The sequence below is a fragment of the Apaloderma vittatum genome, unplaced genomic scaffold (assembly GCF_000703405.1).
Source record: "Apaloderma vittatum isolate BGI_N311 unplaced genomic scaffold, ASM70340v1 scaffold1682, whole genome shotgun sequence".
Taxonomy (NCBI): domain Eukaryota; kingdom Metazoa; phylum Chordata; class Aves; order Trogoniformes; family Trogonidae; genus Apaloderma; species Apaloderma vittatum.
Window position 1 is genome coordinate 75937 of NW_009703949.1, and position 18191 is coordinate 94127.

The following is an 18191-nucleotide window of genomic DNA, read 5'->3' on the forward strand; positions in this document are numbered from 1 at the left end:
TATTTTCTCCAACTGGTGAAGATAATTCTGGACTGCAACCCTGAGCTTCCCACCTTCCATCAAGTGCCTGCCACACTTCATCTACGTGACATCCACAAACCTGGTATACGTTTCTTTCTACTCTGTCAGGCACACTGCTAATGAAAATTTAGAGTAGCAGCAAACACAGAACAGACTCCCACAGATCCTGACTAGTAGTAATCTTCTTTTTTGACCAGAAACCCTCAGCAACTAGTCTCAATACAGTTTTTCAATCTGTTGTGCAACCAACTATTAACAATTTCACTTGGACCATATTCCCCTACTCACTTTCCAAGACTGTCACATAGGACTATATCAGCCCTTATTAAAGCCAAAATATATCACATCTATTTATTCCCTATTATCCCTTAGACCAATTACCCTGTCAAAGGAGAAAATTAGATTGGTTTGACACGATTTGTTCCTGACAAATTCATGTTGGCTGTTTCTTATCACTTTATTGTCCCCTAGAGGCTTACAAATTCATACTTTAACCATTTGTTCTAGATACCAAGCACAACCAAAACAGGGCACAAATCCTCTGGTCTTGCTTCTTTCCACATGAAAATAAGAAACATGGTGAAATATGGTGGAGCTATATTGCATCCTCAGTCTCCAAAAGATTCTTCACTAGATATCAGTTCAGTGGTACCTTTAACTTTATAGAGATGGAGAAAAACAAAGTGCAAAACCCAACAAATAAGGACTCTATCATGAGCACTTGGCTCATGATTTTCAGAAGAATGTTGCTATTTAAGTAAAATAAAATATTTCCTAGAAATATTTTTACTCTGTATCCCAACAAAATTCAAGTCCTGTAAGTACATAAAAATGCTTCCCAACCTTTCTCTCAAGTTAGATTATCACTCAGCCATCTACAATAAATGAGAGGGAAGAGAAAGAGGGAATTCCCTTTGCAAGAAATGACCTTATTAACAGAAAATATCACTATCTTGATCAAATTATGAAATTAGAAATGTGGGCAAAGGAAGATCAAATAGTTAAGAGAGTGATCAAAAAGTAATTTTTTTTTCCATGCCATGGTGTTTCTTGGTTTTTTTTCATTTTGCTTTGTTTGTCTTTTAGTGATGCCTCGTGTTAACAGAGAATTTACTCCTACAGCTACCTGTAGGCACATGAATTGTTCTACTGAAGTCAGCTGCGCTTCATTTTACAGGGTGCTCTTAGCAGATATTTACTGTTTACTACAAAGTATGCCTTTAACAGTTCTGACCTGGCACAATATCTCTCAGCAGCTGCTGAAATCTAAATGGCAACATGCACGGGTGCACATAAGTAATACTTAAATGTTTTGCCCTGTATTGGATGCACAACCTGAATATAAACATTATATATAGATCTGTCTCAATAAAAAACCCCCACATCACTGCTTGAAACAAACTCCACAGAACCTACTTCTGTGTTCCACCGTTTTTTCTCAGCATGGAGAGGCTTTGGTTACTTGCTCATTCCTCCCTTCCCTTGTATGAGAAGATTTATTTTAAAAATAAATACTGAACACACAGTTGTCATGAAGATTTATAGATAACTCCTTTAGAAAGAAGCTAAACAATTTTAGACTATTGTACTGCCTTTTCTCATTTTTCTTTGAAATGCAATTTTGATACCGTGTAACCAGAAAAAAAGCTCTTCTCCTCTGAAAGAAATCTGTATCAAAGGGGAGAAAATTTTGTATTCTCTGCAAAAATGAAAAATCTCACACACCAGTTCTATTGTAAACATTTTCATAATACTATCATGCAGCAGGTAAATGGAATTTCTATTCATTATTCTCTGATAATTCCTATCTCCATACAGCATCTAAAAATAAAGACATATTGGTAGAAAAGCCAGAGAATCCTAAGTTTCTGAACAGAAAAGCTATTTATTGTTGTTATGGTTTTAAATCATGTTCAGCACAACATGATGAAAATGAAAGTTAGGAATATTCAGTAAATGAAAACTTTTTCATAATAATAGAAGAAAATATTACATTGTGTGTACTTGCTCTTCATATAGTAGAGTATAGCTAATAGCTCTTTTTCTTCAAAGCAATATTTCCTTTAAGTCTCAACATTGAATCTTTAATTTAGCACATTTTTGCTTCTAAACCTGGTGAACATTTAGAATTACCCAAGCAACGGATGAACTTAGCTCTGCTTCTTCCTCTTACATTGCAGAAAAGCATTTCTAAACTACAGTGCAACTCGGACCACTTATTATTTTATGAAAAGCCTCAGCAGAGCACTTTGTGATTTTCAGCAGTAATAAATATATGCACTGAAATGAGAGAAGATCATCATAAAACAGTCCACAAATCTCTTCTGTGTGCTAGGGAAAACGGGGAGAGGTATCATCCCAGGTTAATCAATGGGCAGATTTTGGATTATAAACTCCCCATCAGTCAGCAGCACTGGGGTTGTTTTAAAAAATAGGTGAATATTAAAAGTGGAAAGTAAAATTTACTCAGTAAGAAGGTCTCCTCATTCCACAAAGGTAATGGTACCAATCTACTCTGAGAGAGGGGAGCATTAGAACAACCTTCTACTGAACTGTGTTGGCAGATTTGAGTGCAAGCCTCTATCATTCGAAGGTTTATTACATATCTGCTTAACAGATTTTCTTCCAAGACTTCACTGTGAACAGTCTAAACAAATAGGTTTCTTCTGAAACCATTTTTTCAGGCCATGTAGATGACTATAGAAATGGCCACTTCTCTTCTTTCCCCTCTCTTCCTAGGAATCCTTTCTAAGAGCAGCAGAACAGGAACAGCATGAGAGCATGCCAGTACTGTGAGTAAGAAGTGTCAGTGTCACTGATAGCTTGTTTGACTCAGTGTAGAAGAATTTTCATTTCAAATATTTTGTTCTGGAAAATGCATAGCTCCTGCCAGCTGAAAAAAATTTCCACTCTATCATTCCGAGTTTGTGTACCTGTGAATGACTAAGTTATCTTAATCATGTGTTCATCCTCTCTTTTCTTCCAGATCTCTTTGCAGACTAACAAATGTTACACCCTCTTTGAAAGGTGTTTCACTTTGGTATGTAACAACAAAGTATTTGATGTCTCTCAAAGATATATGCTATGTATGATTCAGTGTGACATGATTTTTCCTAGGACAAAGCTAATATTTTTGAGTGATGAGCTGAGCTGCTCAGTCAGTGCAATCTACTGTGGCCCAGGAGTCTCTATTGTCCCCTCCCCATGAGCGGCTCGGTATCCACAGTCCTAATTCTAGCATCTGGCTTCTAAATGGAAGACTCTTCTATTTTTATCTGTGAGAGACATGACAGCTCCAGAGAATGTATTAGCCTTCCTTGCACTACTGCTTGAGAATGATGTTAATGTTATAAGAGGAAGGTGTCCATTCAGTGCATGAACTAGAAAACCTGGAGTCATCAGTGAAAGGAAGTACATGGCGCTGTTTGGTCTGGAAACTGTGACTGAGGTCTTGTTATAATTACTTCTGAGGAATAAAAAGCTGATGGGAATTATGAAATCTGTATTATTCTCTCCCTAGGTGGCCAATCCTGAAAAGAAATCTTCAAGATTAAATTTTAAGTTTCTGACAAGTTCATGGCTTTGATAAATGATAAAATTGATACAAAGTGTACATAAACAGTTGCTTACAAAGAAGCAGCAGCACACAAGAATTATTTCACTTCTTCATATGACCACCAGGAGGAAGGACCCTCGTGGATGTTTTTAGGTTACACCTCACTGTAAATTTAACCATTTTATTCTGACAGAAGTACCTTCTACATTTAAATTGGTAAAATGGGTAGTAAATTAAAGATATCTGGTACAGGAATTTAAGTTTACACTAGCAATGCCCATGTCAAGAAAGTTTCTGGAGACACTAGAATAGCAGAAGAAAATATATTGTACTGTGTCAGGTTTTGTCTGCACACACAATGATTGAGGAGAAGAAAATAAAGGAGTTAAACTCTAAGAGGCTTTTCTGTGAGAGAACAGGTATTCCTTGGTGAAGAGCACCAGAACACATCTTCCTTGGGTAATTATAAGCGACAGGTTTCCTCTGTGTATGAGAGACCATCTCTAGTTCAGCTTGCTCTACTTCATTGCTGGATAAGTAAGAGGACATAAAGTAGGAGCCAATAAACCGAAAAAATCATTTTTTTTTTCCCCTCTGCTTTAAAAGCTTGTGCTGCCAGGATAGGAACATTAAAATACAATTTTGCCTAGGCAGAGATGCTGTTGTAAGGGTAGAAAAAGCAAGGTAGATGCACAAGGGCTCTAAGAATATCTGAATAACCTAACATTTACAGACTGAAAAGGAAGGTAAACGTAAGCAGGACTGGTGAAAGAATTAGGACCCAGCAAATATTTCAGCCGTATTAGCAGTAATGGATCAATCCATTTCCTCTTTAGACTCTCTGCAACACAAATGAAGCTGATGAGATTGCAGGGATATATCTGCAGGGAAAATCTGCCCAGGTGTATAAGCACTACCAAATAATTTTTTTCATTTGAAGCATCCTACAGCCTTTTCATCTGCTGAGCCACAAACTGAAATCACAACGTTTTGTTTAGGTTCAATTTACGCAAATTATGGCACATCCTAGATGACAGATACATATTTCTGACGTGATACAAAGTGATCAACTTACATCAGAATTAAATCTCAGCTGGCAAATGTTGCATGATATGATTTGCTTTCTTCGATGAGGAAGAGGAACCCCAAATGTATGATTTATTACAGCTTTCTGAATTGGGTCCATCTGTAAAGAGAGGAGAAAGAGAAAAATAAAAGCTTTTTCTGTTCCACTGTACGCTGTTATCTATAGTCTCAAAATGGATTTACCATCATGCCATACCATAACCCACACTACAGAAAACTATTATTTATTATTTTTCTTTGAAAATGAATATTTCTTCTTCATGCAGTTTTATAAAGAGGTAATACAGAAAGGAATAAAGAGAAGTGTCATAAGCTATCTTGAAATACATATTCTTAGCTCAATTCTATATGCATCAGTCTCGCTTTACTGAGGAAAGCTGAAGGCTGTAAACAAGTTTACCTATCAAAACACCAATTTATGTTTTTTATATCACAGAAAAGCTAGCTGACTATATGACACAAGAATATTTTAGATAAAATCACTAAGAAAAGGATCAATGGAAATGTGAAGGAATAGTATATACAAATAATTCCAGAATAACACTAGAGCTCAATACTATGAAAATAAAAAAATAAAAAAATAAAAAATTCTGGGAACCATTAAACTAATCTTTTCCATAAAACAACTTCTACACCAGCCAAGAAAAATCCAAATCTTCCAAAGATTATTTTCACAGCCATTTGGAACAAAATATTTAGAACAAATCCTACTTTCAAGGATGAATTTCAACTTACGTGACAAACATTATTATGAACTAGTCTCTACCAGAATGCCGGTCTGGCAGTGTCTGCAAATCAGAGTCTCATTAAAAATCATACAATTCTGGTAGAGAATCTCACAAAAGCTACTCAAGAATCTATTACATGGAGGATTGAAATCAACTTCCCCAAATTCACTGGTCAAAACTACTTATATTCCTTTCTCACAGAAAGCATTTGACAGCCATTTTCAAAATCTAGTGACATCTTTACAGCAACTTGATAAAGACATTGATAGTTTTTTGCCCTTAAATTGTATTTTTAAAAATTCACAAATTTTGATGATGTGAATACAATTGTCTAACTCTCATGATAACCGGTATTCACACAGCTTAATTTGTATTGATAAAATATATTTAAAAAGTAAATAAATATGCATCATGAAAAAAATCCAACTTTTTTCTATGCTCATATCCCATGATTCACTTTTTTCTAGTCTATTAGTAAAGGGTTATTTGATAAATAAAGAATCAGAGCATTTGCTTAGAATAATCAGTTATTCATGGAAGCTGTAATGGTAGACAGTCATGGCCTCTATTGTGGTGAGTGCAGAACAGATCACTTCAGAAATTCTGCATCACCTGACAGCTCTTCAGTGTCAGATATGAAATTGGTCATTAAACTAATTCCTGTTGAAAAGAAATTCAGATTGGTTAAAAAGAAGAAAAGGAAAAAAAAAGGAACAAGGAAAATGGTAAAATTTTATAGAAAAGTTTGAAAAAAATGCTAAATTTTAACATTCTCTTCAACTTGATCTGAAAATGAAATACCTCATGTATCTGTGCAATCATCAGCATAAAAGAACACCAATCGCACCTAGAAATGTCACAGTAACATAACCCCAAAATAACACTGATGGCTGAGATCAGAATATATCAAGCTCTGAAATACTACAGCATGCTCTGTAAGACTTTTTGGGATGATCAAACCATGTGCTAGAGGCACTCATTTTACTCAGTAACATGATTCTGAAAAAGTCCACAGTCCAAAAATACTACTGTATAGACCAGAAAGAACACCACCATATAGGAAAGGAAATAGACAGTAACAGCTCTTCTTTTTTTTCAACAGCTCTGCTACCTAAAATGTGACTTATACCAGTAGAACCAAAAAGACTTTTATGATGCAGTTTTCAACACTAAAATATGACCTGGTCTTAACTGATGCTCTTTCACTGCTGCTGAAGTTCAGAGAAATTTAGTCTAAATTTCTAAAGAAATTTCAGCACTGCACCTTTCACCACTGCAGCCCTAAAAACTTCTGGGAAGCTCAGCTGTATGAATGAATCAGCACGTGGTAACAAGAAATTGTTCATTCTTTGATCCAGTGTAACTGTTAGGCCTCACACTAACCAGAACTCTAGCTCCAAATGGAGTTTGATTTTTGGGGAAACTGATGATCTCATGAGAATGAGATTAATAGTTTTTTGAGAATTGAGAAAATTCATGAATGTGTAGAACAGTTGGTCTATTTTGTATTTAATTTTATTTTGGTCTCATGAAAAAATTTAGAGTTTCTTTCCTAATCACACTACAGATTTTTCTCATTTATTTGCTGATACAGAAATCCATTTGTGCACTTTCTGAAGATGCAGCTTTCTAGATATACGGTTATATGGCCTTACTGTGAACTGGATGACTTGTGTTTGTGGCTTTAAATGAAGAAGTGTTCTAGATAGCCTCCAAGTTGATTAAATAAGAATCCCTTTTCTTCCAAATTCTCTTTGACACTGCAAAGCAAAATTAAGCTTCAATACTTAGCCTCAGATTCTAATAAAGCTGGGGCAGAGTGCTAGAGAGGTATTTGACATTATCATTTTTGTTCCCAGAGATTTCGTTTGGGAAACACCACCGATCCATACATTTCACATAAACATCCAAAATCATCAGAGAAGCCTCCAGAAGTTTTATGCAGGAAATCTGAGAGAGGTAACAGGATACCGAGGTACAGCATAAGCCCTCACATCTCATAAGACACTAGAGGACAGAGAGGAGCCCTGCTGAGAGCCAGAGGAACAACAAGAGGCAGCTGATTGCCAGAAAAGAGAGATTAAGGACTGCAGGGAAGTATAAAGAGGAAAATAATATCATGTAGCTGAGATAATCAGCACGTGGTGAGATACTTAGAATCTCCAACCATTTCTAGGCTCACTGAATGGTACTAATTATACATATAAATTGTATTTCAATGTACACAAGTGGTATTTGATTTCACAATAAAAGTTATGATAAACTTTCATAAAATCTCCTTTTTACTCACTAGTGCTATATTATAATAGCTGGGGTTTTTTATTTCTTAGATGCAACTGATTTAATTTGCTCCCATTTACAGTAAAGGAGAGAGAGATTTACAACACACATGGAAGATTATGATTCTGCTGTCAAAGCTGTGGAGGAGCGCCAGGTTTGCAAGAGGTTTATTTCCTCTCACCAACTTATTTACACTGCAAGATACAACACAACTAGGGCAAGCTGCCCTGTGCTTGACTTGGTCAGTACCTTTTGCTTTTTTGCTATCCAGCACTTGGTATCTTCCTATGTAGCCCAGGCTGTGCCACAATTTTTCTTGTGGTCAGCCCAAGGATAGCACATTCCTCAAGGCTTGCTGCAAACCACAAGGTAACTTAGTTTGGGCTAAGAAAATAAATAAAAAAGGTTACCTGTTTTGTTCAGTTAATTTTTGTTTTCAGTACTTAAAACGCATAGCAGTATTTAATTATTCAAGCTGAAACTTGTGGGAACATGGTATTTACTTTCTCTGACCAAATACTCTCTTCCCAAGATCTTCAGGCGCTTACCATACTTCAGCAAAATCCAGGCTTAAACCAAGGGCATGGCAGAAGTTGACCCTTTACTCGATTTGCTTATCTTTGACCTTACTACTCTCATTTGATTTTGATCGCTTCTTTCAAATTCAACCTTGTTAGACCAACGACCTTAGCCACTTTCTTAGAATCATTGAATCATAGAATATTTTCAGCTGGAAGAGACCTTCAGGATCATTGAGTCCCACCTTTTCCTAGCCCTATCAACACCACTAAACCATGTCCTTCAAAGCAACATCTACCCATCTCTTAAACACCTCCAGGGACGGTGACTCAACCACCTGTAGCGCTGCTGGGGGTGGTTGTGGCCAAAGGGCAGGACCCGGGAAATTTTTCCTAATATCCACCCTGAATCTCCCCTAGTGCAGCTTAAGGCTATCTGCTCTTGTCATATCACTCACCGCTAGGGAGAATAGATCAACCCTCACCTCACTACAACCTCCTTTCTGGTAGTTGTAAAGAGCAATAAGGTCTCCCCTCAGTCTTCTCGACTCCAGGCTAAACAGTTCCCTCAGCTGTTCCTCATACAACACATGCTCCAAATCCTTTACCAGCTTGGAAGCCTGCCTCTGTACCCTCTCCAGCACCTCAGTGTCTCTCTTGTAGTGAGGATGCCATTGGCATTCTTGGCCACCTGGGCACACTGCTGGCTCATGTTCAGGTGGCTGTCCACCAGCACCTCCAGGTCCTTTTCTGCTGGCAGCTCTCCAGACACTCCTCCCCAAGCCTGTAGTGCTGCTGGGGGTTGTTGTGGCCGAAGTGCAGGACCCGGCACTTGGTCTTATTGGAACTCGCGGGATTTGCCTTGGCCCAGTGATCCAGCCTGTCTAGATCCCTCTATAGAATCTCCCTACACTCAAGCAGATGGACACTTTCATGTGACTTAAACTTACTAAGGGTGCACTCTATCGCTTCATCCAGATCATTGATGAAAACGTTAAACAGGATTGGGCTCAGTACAAAGCCTTGGGGGACATCACTCATGACTGGCTGCCAACTCTGTTGACCACAACTTTTTGGACTTGGCTATCTAACCAGTTTTTTACCCAGCAAAGTACATGCTCATCCAAGCCAAGAGCAGTCAATTTCTCTAGGAGAAGAATGCTGTTGGCAACAGTGTTAAATACCTTACTAAAGTCAAGGTAGACGACATCCACAGTTGTGGATGTCATCTACTTGACTTTAGTTTTTTGTTCTTGTGCTTACCATAAAGCACAAAAGAGCTCTTTTTCTTGTGGACAGCCAATGAAAACAGTGGCTCTTGCATGAACTTTTCTCGTTGAAACATCTACCACAAAATCAACAAGAACTTGACCCAGGAGACCTTAAGTTAAACTCTGTGCCTAGGCAACTTTTCCAGAATCACCACAGCTGCTATCCTTGAACTCTTCTGTAGTCAAGTCTCCATCTTGTTAAACTTCATTAAACATCTGCAGAAGGCAAAACCCTGGCTGGTAAATGTTACTTATAGAGAATTTGGATCCTTTAGAAATGTAAATTTTACATAGTTTCCACAAATAATTAGTAAGTATTCTTTTTTTTTTTTTAATGTGTGAAGATTTTTTTATACTGAAACTCAAATTCAAGCATATAGCTCTTCGTGAATTTCAACAATTTAATATATAAAATTTTTATTAGTCCTTTTTATGTGACTTCTTATTCCAGAGGCATAAGACTATGTCTAAGTTAAAAACAATAACAAACCAAGAGCAAAGCAAAGAACGCAAGTTTGATTCATACAGACTCAAATCACAAAAGAATAATCAGCAAAGGGAGTTGTGCTTTGTTTTTTTTTTTAAAATCTGTATTAAAGCCAAAGCTCATGACATGAGCATCTCAAATGGCTGAGATTGGCAGTAAACTAATGGAATTGCACTAACATATATAAACAAAAGCACCCAGGTCAAAGGATGAAGATAATGTGGATGCCCAGAGCCTGTTCAGACTATATCATAGGCCTAAAACAATCAGATAAGTAAGAAAGAATTACCTCAAAGCCAAAGAAATTAGCTGCAAAAGATTGACTCAAATCACCGTGGTCCTATACTGAGTGAGCAGAAAACCACGTCAGGTCATTGAAACTCTCAGGAAAAAATTGCTGAACATAATTTTAATGGTAATTTACAAAAAAAAAAAAAATATTACCCACCAAAAGACTGACCTCCATTACTCGAATCAGTAAGTGAATCCAGTGACACAGCTATCAACACTTTTCGGAACTTAAAACAGGGTTGCTAACACAATGAAATGTTACAATGACAATAGCATTCTGAGTACAGTTTCTTAGAGGTCTGCATTTCTGCAAATGTAACTTTGTATTTAGGAGTAAATAAGTCAAACAAGTACACAGTAATACTATTATAATTGTGAGCAAGTTATTAGTATTTCCAAATGTGAAGATCTTAATTGAGACTTACGTGAGACTTATGTGAAGATCTTAATTGTAAAACTGATGACAAATAAAGGTAATTCAGCAAGGGCTCCTTTTATTCATTCTCCACGTTTCAACAAATGGAGAAACTAATAAGAGCATTGCTAACAGTGTAAGCCGTGTACCAGCCATATACACAATGCCTTACCAAGAAAAAAGAACAAAATATTATCATATGCTCCACAGTTTATACTTACTAATGAACTTAATCCATTTTTAAAATTGCATGATGGATGCAATTTTAGCATCATACACTTCAAGTGTAAAACTGCCTACTGCATTATAATAGCGACATACTGGTAGAAACCCAGAACAGCAATTCCTAATGCTATAGGAAAGCTCCTCAGTCATGTAAAGCCACTGTCATTTAGAGCTGGGGGAGTTTCTGAACCAGAAATTTTCTCAGGGCATAATTTGATTACTTCCACCTGAGAATTGAGCAGTTCCTCTCTGATCTCAGTAGCATCAAGAACTCACCATCTTTTCCCCTGCAACCATGCTGGTCGATTGTACAGATGCAGCAATGTTATATTATATCCTGTTATATTAATTGCATTACATTGTTATCATTTATGCAGAAATTCCCATGAACTGCTGGACATTAAGCCTTATATTGCCTGTACAGAGTGACCATGTTATGGACACTGTTCAGCTGTGTGGTAGCTCCTTCTCCTCCAGCAGATACTTGGCATCTACTGCAGCTGCACATACAAGGTGGACAAAGTATGTGTAACTTTGTCTAAAACTTCAAGTATTTGCCTAATAACTCTCATGCATCACAGTTCATTTCTGTGTGTGAACATCCATCTCAGACCTCTTGAAAGTATTTATTAATTGTACATGCTAAAAAAAAAAAAAAATATCTGTTGAGAATGTGCATAGGTCTGATGCTTTTCAGAAGTGTCAGACCAGTAACTTATAAGCTACTTGACACATTCTTAATATACTGGTGTCCTGGTCAGAAATAGAGCAGTTCAACAACAGCTCAGTGATTTGGTCCTAAGTATATCTGACAAATACATTCCATTGTTTGGGCTAGCAGTTCAGGGTTTTGTTTTGTTTCAACGTCACATAAAACTGTGAATAAGAATCTTATAAACTAACGAAAGAACACAATTCAAAAGGAATGATGGGAAGAGTTTAGTAAGCATAGTTAAACTCAAAAAAGAATATTCAACAATATTTTGGTTTCATATGCAAATGGAACAATATGATGTCAGATAATTAAAATAAATGTTCTAGATGTGCTACCATGCATGGTTTATCCTTTTACAGCTAATTTATTCAGTATTGCCCTAGTAATTATGGGGAATAATTATGCAGTGAATTGAACTCAGCACTCTACATCTTTTCTTAGAAAAAAACCTGCTCTTATCAATGAAAGAGAGTAGAACTAATCTGATGCTTTTCATATACATAAAACAGAAATATTACTCTACCTAGCTAAATGTAAAATAATTCATATAGAATACCTGCAATTACTAAAATAATGTGTGTTATTTACAGAAGAATTACATTTGTTTAGAAAAGTGGTATCTATAAAAAGCTGCAGTCACTTCTCACACAGTGTAACTGGTTTATATAACCTGAATAGTACTCGGAATGAATAATGAATTTTCAAAGCAAACCTTTTATTCTCTTATTGAAATGTGTAAGTGTAATGATTTATCTTTTTTTTTTTAATAAATCTGTTCAATTGTAGCAGTTGCCTGGTCACCTTTTCTGTTGTGACTCTAGTTCTTTTCTCTTGCTTTCTTTTTCGTTATTATTTTCTTGTAGATTTTTCCACTTGTCAATGAGATGCTGAGGCAGCAGCAGTATTTCTGGCAAATTGCTTGAATATACAGAAACAAGTCAGAGCAAAAGGATTTGTATTCACAGTGGTATTGCACACAAATACTGTAACCACACAGAGATTATGCAAATCCTTATGCTCTGATTGTCTAATAATGGTTGTCAGTCAAAAGATAAGAATTTGCATATGTTAAGGCTAGTGAGAAATAATCACACAGTGATTATGCTAATCAAACATGCTAAACAACACGTGAAGGACTGTCATACTGGAACAAATCTGTGTATGTATGTGTATGTATGCTAAATACAGAAACACACAGTACTAAAAGAACGTTAAGGTTGTAGATCAAACCCTCAAAACGACTGAATGCTGATAAGCTTTAACTTAACAGCTTTATGAATTTACATTTTTAAAATGTGTTCACAAGCTTTTCCTGAATGATTCTGGCTTTATTTCGTTCAGATATGGACAATGTTCACTTAATGAGCAACTGTACAATGCTGTGTTTTGTCCAAGGAGTTCAATGAATAGCCCTAGACCTCATTTACTGTGTGAAGCTGAAATCTTGCTCCCAATGGGAATAACCAGCATATTCATTGGCTCTCCTACAGTCTTCACTGACACAGGATGGCGAGTACTTCACAAGTATAACTAACTTATTTTCAAAACTTCTTTGGTAAATAAAAGATGGTATTTTCTCAGAAATTAATAAAAATATATGCTAGTTCCAATTTAATACACCCAACAATATTTACTATTAATATTGCCTTTCACATGTCCACCACCCAGCTGTAGCTGACTTCAGATTTGTCAGTGAAGGTGCTACACAGACTAAACGCAGCTTACAAATGCATGTTGGACTCACAATCCATAAAGTTGTCTAAGAAAGTTTGGGTTTAGTGACTTGCTATACATCTTTCTCCAGAGTAGTATTCAACTGGTTCTCTGAAATGGGATGGCCCTAACTTGTTCTTCAGTCCTGTCTCATTCAAGACAAGCAAGAATATTACAGATAGTAGTCTTCCAAATTACAAAACAATGATTGTTGCCCAGTGCTGAACCAAAGGACACACAAAATTCTACCAGACTTAAAAGATTCTCCCAAAGGAGAGAAGATGAAAGGCAATCAGATATGGTATGTTTGTCATATTGCTCAATTATCCAGTGGACAATACTCAGTACAATTTCAGCATAAGAACAGAATAACACGAAACAGACAACCCTGAAAGTGGGAGAATTACTGACTCCACTTCTAGTAGGCATTAGCAAAGTGGTGTAGAAAGAAGGGGTGGATTGTTTCTTTTATCTGTTCACTTAAATGAGCAGTGGCAAACAGTAAAAATACGATTAAACCCAAAATAACTGCTTAAAACAAAAAAAGATGAATGTTACACTCTCTGAAAAGATATCTTTCAGGACTCCAGTAAAGGTAAAAACCTAAGGTTCACAAATGACGTTTATTTTCTCGGCTTCAACCTAGAACAAAGGAAAAATAAGCTCATAAGAAAAGGAACACGTTTTAAAAAGCCAAGGGATTTTCCATGTTTTGTGCTTAAGAGAAGAGCTGGGAACAAAAGGCTGGCAGACGTAATGAGGGTTACACAACAAGTTCCCAACAGCATCATTCATATGTGAATGAATTTCAGAAAATTGAACCAAATATTATAATTGGTATGTAATAATAGTGGGTCATTCTAATCACAACAACAATAAAAGCAGGATGTTTGCCAGACAGAGAACTGGCAGAGATGCACTTGATTCACTCTTGCGAGCGAATTGCTCACAAGTATCAGAGTCCAAAGTGATCTCTGCAAACTACTACGTTTTTCAGAGAAGTGACTGTGTATGTACATGTATATATGTGAGAAAATAATTCTGCAATGCAACCTCCCTGATCATGTTGCTTCAATTTTTTAGCCTATTTTAAAAATTCTTCTTGTTTACAGTATTTATCCTGGTGACTTCAAAGAAACCATGAAGAACTAACGTGTTTAATGAGTGTTTAAAAATACACCTGAAAAAGTCCAAGTAATAGTGACATTATTAAAATATTCTATCAAAGCTCTTATATCTCAACACATTTCAAAATCTTAGCGAGTTAAGATTTAATACTGGGAAAAGTTACAATTCTTAGGTCATACTTGTAGAACTAGAGAATAAGAGGCTAAAAGGGACACCAAGGCATCATTTAATCCATATCTCATGCCATGAAAGAAAAAAAATGTTACGAGAACAGAATATTTTTATCTCAGATTTTGAGAAGGAGGGTCAGTGGTGTCAGTGAGCAAGTATTTTCATAAAGCAAATGCAGTTGAATCTCAAAGAGACAGAAATTTTTCAAATTCTCATTGTTTAGCTACATGGTCTCTGACATCCCTTTACAAAAGAGTAATTATGAAATTATTGAATTTCTCTCCCAGTTCTTAAGTGGATGTCTGTCTTTCTGCAAAATCGGGTTGAAGCATTTCAGTTCAGGTGCAAGTCTAGACATTTTCTAGTATAATTATTTGACCACAGGTGCTTTTTTAGCTCTCTCTTTTGTTTTTCAGGTCAGCACTGAAAAAAGCACATGAAACATCTCCACTTGCTGGTCTCAGAGGAAATGTTCTACTGTCCTTCTTGCCTTCTGTCCTCTATTGCCTCACATCTTGAGATTCAAGGCAATTTTATTATAATTAATTTCATCACCATCAGTCAACACAGGTAATGTTCCCTAGACTCTTCACATATGGGAACTGAAGTGCTTATGGTTTGTACATGCAGCTGAATACACTCATAACAGGTAATGGTTAAGTATGAATGTAAATAATGTGCAAAGCTATATTCATAGTCCTCAAACAAATCACTAAGAATATTCTAGCTCCTTGCATGCAAAAAATATTTTAACTTTGCCCAGCTCATGGTCCATAAGAGAATTCATTAACCTGCTGACTTCCTCCATAACGTTATTAGCTCTAAAACTTGCCTGAATTTTTGAACCAGAATGAGACTGTGTGTTCAGGAAACTCACTTCCACTAAGGCAGAAAGAAATATGAAACTGGAAAATGAACAAAAAACCATAGTAAATTTCTGATATAGTTTGAGAGCTTACATAATAATGAAAATAAAACTTGCTGTGCTTAGTAACTACATATGCATAAACAACATTAGACTTTGGTACTAACCTGAGTAAGATGTCAGGCAGATAAGAGAAATAGGTGGTCAGAAGGTGGCTTGTATTTTAACAAGGTATTTGCAACTGCAAAATTAAGAACAACCTGATTTCTGCTTCAGACTCTTTAGGATGCAGAAAGTAGTAAAAAGAAAGAAAAGAAATAACTTAGAATAAATGGAGATTATTACATTACTAACCCAACTCACCATCACTTGAAACATCCCCCATTTTCTTCATGGTTCAAAACCAAAATTATACTCCCTTTTGATGAAAACAACACTCTCATACCTGCACTGGGTAATCACATCGTGCCTGCATTTTCGAAAAATTCTATACACATTGCCACAGAGGTTTATTCCAAATATCTCGTCAGTCTTAGTGACTGAATCATTAGTGCAATCCTGAGTGCACTGAACAGCTGTGGAGAATATAGTTATGGCTCATTCACTACTTGAAGTGCTTTAATCCCTTCCTATCCATCTCTGAAACGTGATGCATTAAATAATTCTCAGCATGTTTTTATATCATTTGGAAAAAGAGTAAAAGTTAACAGTGTATGTTTCCATGAAATTTCATCTTTGAAGTTTTATCTGAATGATATGTAAAAAATAAAATTTGGAAAACAGTATTCCCAGAGGAGTACCGTTCTGATCCTGACCTTCGAGCTTTTTATAGATCAAAACAGAACTAAATGAAATAAAGGAAAGAAAACTGCTTGTTATATGTCTGCATACATAAATACTAGACCAAAATTTAAACTTATCTCAAAATAGGCTTAAAACTCCTTCTTTAAATCTCTGCTTATGGCCTGAAATCACCACTCCTCCTAGGAGCCCACTACCATAAATAAATATGAATGTATCTACAAAGTCACAAATGAGCAGGTAATAGGGGCCCTGACATTCTGGGACTACTTCAGTTGCTTTTGCTTTTTTTCTGTTGTGAAATTACAATATGAGAAGGGAGAATTCATTCACTTCTTCACTGTCACAGCTGATTGTGACGTGGCTACTTTTTATACTTGACTTGGACCTAATTCACTTCTTTTCTTGAATTCTTTAATTGTTTAGAATTACTTCATGTTGATTTTGGTCCACGAATCTAGGTCAAGCAAACTCAAACTGCATGCCCTTGTCCCAAATCAGCTCTGACAACATCGGTGATGCTTAGATCCTGACATACACAAGGTAGTCAGGGGTTCAGGTAGCGCAATACAGTCCACTGTGTAAGAAGGGATGCTCTGTGTCCCTCCATAGCGGAACCCCAAATGAATTAGTACATGTGGATTGGAATCATTTGGGAAAAAAAAAAGGGATGAAGCAGCTAGACACTGAGCTACTGTCAGCAAGTGGCCGTGAGAGGTCTTTCATCTCCTCAGTTGACCCCAGACAAAAGCTCAGCATTGCTTAACATTCAGTGAAGCTAGGATGCCGTTGAGTATTTTGCACTAATCAGGCTGAATAGGATTTCATGTATATTATGAACTTAAATACAACAGGAAGTCTTGTCTGAGTATTTCACAGTACCTTACAAAGACCACTTACAGGCAGGTAATTAACATATGAAAACTGAGCTGTACTAGAACTTTTGGCAAAAACACTTGTTCTCATTCACAGCCTTATGCCTTAGCACCAGACAGCACAGACATAGTTGACTCAAAATTGTCTATGTCTGGAGTACCTCACACAAATACCTATGGATATGAAGAAAGGCAACTTTATTGCCTGTGAACTGTCTAGCTGTTGCCTTCAAGTCAAGTATTTAAAGATATCTGCACTGCTAGCATATCTTTCCAGAAAAAGAAACTCTACAATGTACAAACAGCTCAGATCTGGTTATTTTTAATTATTCATTTTTTTATGTATAATTTGATGCCAGTGGATACCATATGGGTGTATTGTCTCTGCTTTTATAATAAAAGGTCTGCCCCAGAGATATCTACAACACAGAAGAGGTAAGAAGGACCTGATAAAATGGCAGCAACTAATGAGAGAATTCTGAAAAAAACAAAGACACCAAAAGCATAGTGCAAACCCCAGAGGGTCTCCTTCTGTCTTCCTGGATGCCTGAAAGACTCTCAGCCCTAGGACTGGTTTTATTTTCAACCTGTTTAATTATCTGCATTACAAAAATAACATCATCAAGGAAAATGTCATTCCTCCTGCTAATATAAAGCTCTTTTAGCCTTATGCTGAAGTTATATTAGAGATAAACCATATCCACCAGGACTTATTCCTTTTTCTCTTGACACTCTGATGGAACGAGTTCTAATCAGGACTTGATCTTAGACCTCAGCTTTGACAATTATGTCCAGACCTTAATACTTAAGTAACTGCACACATTCGTGTGCCAGGATTAATCATTAATGACCAGGATCGTTGTGACACACTTAAAAGGCCAGGAAATAATATCCTTGTCTCACAGATAAGAACTGAGAGGAAGTAACGGTTCAAGGTCACCACAGAGGTCTGTGTCTGGACGCAGAGTTGAACCCTGTGCTTCCTCCACCAACCCTTTCTATCCCAGCTCAGAGCAGCTCCCTTGGCCAACCCCTCACCGCTCTT

At 36.6% G+C, this 18191-nt stretch overlaps 1 protein-coding gene across 1 annotated transcript in view; it reads right to left on the reverse strand.

The window, feature by feature from the left end:
* The window catches only part of LOC104270440 (zinc finger protein 385D-like), a gene marked incomplete at its 5' end in the record, with an annotated part of 71603 nt that overhangs the window by 25572 nt on the left and 27840 nt on the right, over window positions 1-18191 (reverse strand). Inside the window, one exon of the mRNA XM_009864819.1 lies at window positions 4653-4763. Within this exon, the coding sequence (XP_009863121.1) occupies window positions 4653-4763 (111 nt within the window). The remainder of the gene's footprint in view (window positions 1-4652; window positions 4764-18191) is intronic.